The following is a 5,935-nucleotide window of genomic DNA, read 5'->3' as shown; positions in this document are numbered from 1 at the left end:
GGACTCAAATTGATGCGAATTTTTCGTTATGCATGTACTAAAAAATTAACCTTATTCTATCCGAAACCGCTGTTCCAATTGAGTCATACACACCGTTAAGGCCATCACACGTACAAAAATTTTAGTCGGAATCGTAAGGTCGCAAGCAAATCGATCAATCACAATAAAAATTAAGATCCGCGTTTTTATACGCTCGATTGTGATTGGCCGATTTGCTTACGATTTTACGATTACGACTAAAATTTTTATACGTGTGATGGCCTTTACACTTTATGCATTCCTGTGTACGTTTTTGTGTCAAGATGTGTTTAGCAATTGGAAAGCACCCTATAATAAGAGACTGGCATAGATGGACTAATTTTTGATTGGCTGGATATCGAATGGCAGAAGTCAATCAAAAGTCGTACTGATAATAGATGATAGTATAGCCCGAATTCTGATTGGCTTCTGCTTTCCTACTTTTTCTGTTTTTCCGTCCTAGTTGCGAACGCGTCCTATGACTTATCGTTCTGTGAACGCCATTTTTTATCCAACTAGGCTTATGCCAGTCTCTTATTATAGTGTCTCTATCGGATTCATCATCTGTCCTTCATTAGCATTAAATGTTAAACGAGGACAGATGATGAATCCGAGGCATCGAGAGAGAGAAGGCATCCGAATGCAGCCATAAGGCCGGAATCAGACTACGCTTTGAAGATTGAGATTGAAGATGAAAAATTTAAATTTGACCAATCGAAACGAAAGGAGCTAAAATTTCTTTGTCCTTATTGGTCAAATTTCAGTCTTCATCTTCGACCTCAATCTTCAATGCGTAATCTGATTCCGGCCTAATACGATACCTAGCCTAACTTTAACTAGCCTAACCTAACTTCATTCGCGTCGCGAGAAAAAATTGAATAAGTTTGTGAACGGTCGACCGTTACGGTTCTTCGTTCGCTCCTGGCACAAGAAGTGGAATAGACGGTGGAAACTGACAAAAACTCGGCGCCATATTGCGATCTGTGTTTGGTTAGCATTTTCTGGCGCGTGGTGAAGAAGTTTGTTGTAATTTAATTGATAACGATGTCCGACAATCAGGTAAGCAGCCCCGGTACGCGCGATTGGCGTTCCCGTGACTCGCCGCGGCGCTTTCGCGGCTGCGGCCGCGGCCGGCGGCAATTAGTTCACCGGGATATCCCGAATCGAACTTTGCCGTAAGTTTGAATGAACTAGCGCTCTAACCTTGTCGTGTGCTACTAGGAACAAAAACCCGAAGCCGGCCCTGGCGACGCGAACTCAGAATACATTAAGCTTAAAGTTGTTGGAAATGTAAGTAATACATGCTAAAAACATTAATTATTGCGCGCGCGCGCAAGGCACATTAGATCTATTTTTTCTTCCAGGACTGCAACGAGATTCACTTTAGGGTAAAGATGACCACTCAGATGGGCAAGCTAAAGAAGTCCTACAGTGATCGTGTGGTGAGTCCCCTCGTTTGTTATCTTTTGATCGCGTACATCATATCTCATTCTCTATGTGGAGTTTTAACTAACTTATCAAAGTAACGCAATAAGAACGTGAGCTAATGAAGAAATAGGTATTCTAGAAGCTTTGTTTCAGTATACCAGCGCATTTCCAATAACTTCATAATTGTAACGCCAGAATTTTGAGGATTGATAATTCTTAGGGTGCAGCCACAATAGAAGGAATAAGGAATTAGGAATAAGGAGTAATGATTCCAACTTATCAGAAACCGTGTATTCTGGTGTATCTGATTTCTGATAGATCTTTATTCCTAATTCTTTATTCCTTCTGTTGTGGTTGCATCCTCATTTGATGATAACATTCTTGCTATTTCTAAATATTGTTCAGAAAATAATTATTCCAACTTATGACGTAATTTACAAAATTTCTTGTATTAGATTACAAAATGTATTTTCTGATGTTCAGTTGAATGCAATCAGCAGGCAATAATGTCTTGGCGCCAAGAGATCCTCTAATCTGGAAGTCAATTCTATAGGTGTTTTTCAATATATGATTCAGTATAACACAGTAATCATCTTATCCTTGTTTAACATTGGCAAACAATAAGAATATAATGATTCACTATGATTATGTTTACACGGCTTGATTTACGCTGAAGTTATAACATCGATGTTATAACTTTGTCGTAAATCGAGCCATGTAAACGTAGTTGGTGTCTCATTGTGCCATGTATGTCTCTTGTTGGAAGGCATTCTATATTTTGAAACACAGTGAAAACGACAAAAGTAAGCAAATTTACTAGGTGTTGACCAACGAAATTATAATTATTCTAATTTGCTCTTTTGTAATTTTCATTTTGTTTCAAGATATGGAATGGATCCCTTGGGCTGCATTCAGAAATTTCATCTGGATGCACTTGGGTATCATTTTATCCTTAGTCCAGGTCTACAATGAGTCAGTAATTGGTAATTTTAGAAGTTGATTGCTGGCCAACTCTACTATTTCATCTATTTTGACCAATCCTGACTCACCAATTCTTCTTTAGACTCACTTCCAACTCACCGATCACACTATACGGACTTATTGTAGACTCAGCCTTAGATTTGTTTTTTTTTTATTCTTATGCTAAAACAGCACTAGAACGCTCTCTCATTTTTGTTAAATATCGAACATGTTTCTGTATCACTTTAAGTTCCAAAAGTGTGCACTAATTCAATTACAGAAAACGGATTTATTGTTTAACATTTAGCAAACGGCAAGAATAAAATAATATGCCTTGAATTCCTGAAAGCACCCTAGAAAGTACCCGTGACCGTGAGATAGCAACTAATGATTAGTTCGATATTTTTCAAATTCGCTTCAGTCAAACTGAGATATTACATATCTTTGAACACGTCTTTCTCTATGTTGCATAACTGTAGAACGAGATAAAATATATTTTTTCTCACTCATACAATTTTGAAGAAAAATATCGGATCCCTTCTTATGATCAGACTCCGATTAGAACCTCTAGACGACTAATATAAGCGCGTATTCTATCTTCTCTTTTAAGCACTTAAATAGTTTACGCAACGAGAGTCATATGCGAGCCAGTAAATTATGAGCAATCGGGACTTATTTTTTCAGCTGAATTTTTTGCACTATGGAGAGAAAAAAGAGAAAAGATGAACGATGTAAGAAATTCAGCTGAAAACAACAGACCTGAAATTACTAGATCTCAATAACGGCTGAACCAATTATTCTGAATAAGCTTAAATTGATTATTGATATTACTCACGCGATAATATTCCTAATTTTGTTTAGGGTGTACCTATGACATCGCTTAGGTTTCTTTTTGATGGTAAAAGAATCAACGATGACGAAACACCAAAGCAGGTAAATTAATTTTATAGTTCACGTTCGGAATCGGTTGTGACAAGTAAATGAAATCTTACTTTGCCGAAGTAAAAATTTTATTTTCTAATTGGTATCAGTAATGTTCGTTGTATACTTTTGTTAAATATTTGTGATATTTTAAAAGATGGATTTAAAATTTATCTAAGAAATATATATATTTATTATATTAAATGTAAATTAGGGAAATAATTAATTTTCTATTTACACAATAAGCAAGTCAATAAGTAATCTTAATTTGTCCTCAAAAATCGAAGTAATATGAATTAAACTTATTGACTCACCTACATATATAAATAGTTACTTATATAAATAATCAATATTTCAGTGTTACACATTTATTAATATTTTGAATTATAATATTGAAGGTTTTATTAATGAAAGAGAAACCATTAATTTCAGCTGGAAATGGAAAATGATGATGTCATTGAAGTATATCAAGAACAAACAGGTGGTCGTTAACTAAGTTAGAGGAGGATCATTTCGTTCTAATATTTTATAAAGTGGAAGTGACTCTTATAAGAAAAAAAAATGGACAAGTTTATAAGTATGCATACACACACACACGCACGCGCGCGCGCGCGCACACACACACACACACACACACACACACACACACACACACACACACAACAACAACAACAACAACAACACACACATAACACACATATGGATGATTAAATAAGATGTAATTTCCTGATTTCACGTACGATGTTGTAAAATGTGTTGTCTTACATTCCTGTACCGAGGTGAATCATTATCCGGGGTGATTAGACGACCTCGGATCATTTTGTAAAACACATGTACGGGCAGTCAATATTGCATACTGTGTGTCCGTTTTCGTATGTCTTCGGGGCAATTTTCAGAAATAGAATAATTGAATTGTGCGCCATTATAAATGCGTTTAACATTCGTAAACTCCTTGTCCATCTTTAAACTTATTCCTGGAAATCTCGCATTTTTCTTTACTCTTCTTTCTCTCTACGCCTTTTTATGTTTGAATACTGAAAATAATATGTATTAATTAATACAAGAAATTCTAATACAAGAAAAAATGTGAAAGATATGACGAAATTGTTATGCGCGTTTAAGTACAATAATAGTAATTATGAAACTTTTCTTTTCAAATAATTGGAACATATGAATTGTAAAGTTTTGTGCTTAATACTCGGGAGCATTTAGAATTGGCATAATTCATTTTATTCTCTTACAATTAGAAAGTTGTGCAACACTTAATTTTTACTAATCGTAATATGTGCACTTTTCATATAATAGTAATAGATACAAATGCTCCCCAGAAAAATTGATTCTTACCGTTTTCAGATAATTTTTGTTCCCAACCGTAATGTTGCTTTGCAATATAAATACCAAATTTATATGTATAAATAAACGTATGATATAAAAACTATGTATCTCAAATTTATAAAATAAATATCAAAGAAAAAAAAAACAATCTGGAACAAAAGCAATCTCTATAAGATTGCTGCAGGCTATATTTATTTCTTTCATGTTGTAATGTCCAGTAAGATGCGGAATTCGAATTATAGATTTTACGTTATCTTTTTTTCGCACGAATAAACAAAAAAATATAACTAGAAATATGAATATATATACATATATACTAAATATGATTTCAAAATACGATCTCAGTTCAAGAAGTAAATAATTTTAATAATTGATAAAAGAAATAACAAAGCAATATCATATCTTGGCTAGAATCGCTTTTATTTATACATTGATCATATTCGACAATTATAATAATTCATTAGCTTTCAGGTCTTTCTTTCAAATCGTACATATTTTATCATAAACTCTTACTTTTATAAGCACAATCCTAAAAATAATTATATAGTTATATACAAATTATTTTATTTCGAGCATTGACTAATAATGCAATATGTGGCGAGCTATTATTATTACATTTGTACAATATGAAAGTACGGGAGGAGAAATTTTTCTCTAGAAGAAATTTAATTTTGCAAATATGTTTAAATATGCGGTAAGAAATTCGGAGCTGCATCGTCTAGCTGTACATACAGAATATCCCACGATTTGTGACTCGATTATAACGACAGACTTTAATTTCTAATTGGAGTTTCTGATTTGTAATATACCTCTTTTCGTAATCGTAAAATTAAATTCCTATAAAAGTATTAAAATCAATTATTTAAAATTAATTTATTAAAATTCTATGAAAATAAAGAGTTCGCATATTAAATATTAATATTAACTGGAAAATATTAATTTAATATCTAATTTAAATTCATTACACTATTTATTTTCTCGAATATTTAATTCATAAAATTTAGAAATATTTTTTTATTAAAATTAATATAAAGTTTATCGGAGAGGTTCTATCGTTAAAATTAAAAGCACAAATTATGGAATATGTATATATCTTACTATTAGTCTCCAAAAATATTCGATATACATAAATTGCTCTTTCACAACAAGCAATATACCGCAAATCAACGTGTATTCAACTATTATGCATTGATATAATGAAGTAAGAGAATTCATTCATGACACAAATATCCAAATTGAAAATCAAATATATATATATATTAATAATATATAT

General features: G+C 32.7%; 1 protein-coding gene across 1 annotated transcript; it reads left to right on the top strand.

Annotated features, from left to right (window-relative positions):
• Nucleotides 1-889: 889 nt before the first annotated feature.
• On the top strand, nucleotides 890-3,875 carry LOC108721693 (small ubiquitin-related modifier). The gene is made up of 5 exons (XM_018446366.1): nucleotides 890-1,077; nucleotides 1,240-1,308; nucleotides 1,383-1,460; nucleotides 3,268-3,339; nucleotides 3,760-3,875. Exons 1-5 carry the CDS (start codon nucleotides 1,063-1,065, stop codon nucleotides 3,817-3,819), a joined length of 294 nt encoding a protein of 97 aa, XP_018301868.1. The 5' UTR covers nucleotides 890-1,062; the 3' UTR covers nucleotides 3,820-3,875.
• The last annotated feature ends 2,060 nt before the right edge of the window (nucleotides 3,876-5,935 follow it).

This window comes from Mycetomoellerius zeteki, unplaced genomic scaffold, assembly GCF_001594055.1.
Source record: "Mycetomoellerius zeteki isolate Tzet28-1 unplaced genomic scaffold, Tzet1.0 scaffold1817, whole genome shotgun sequence".
Lineage (NCBI taxonomy): Eukaryota > Metazoa > Arthropoda > Insecta > Hymenoptera > Formicidae > Mycetomoellerius > Mycetomoellerius zeteki.
Note: the sequence above shows the minus strand (reverse complement) of the source record. Positions and strands in the feature narration are given on the sequence as shown.

Coding starts and splice junctions, on each gene's coding strand:
- LOC108721693 (XM_018446366.1), top strand. Junction 1,309..1,382: donor AGCTTAAAGTTGTTGGAAAT/GTAAGTAATACA, acceptor TTTTTCTTCCAG/GACTGCAACGAGATTCACTT. Junction 1,461..3,267: donor AGTCCTACAGTGATCGTGTG/GTGAGTCCCCTC, acceptor AATTTTGTTTAG/GGTGTACCTATGACATCGCT.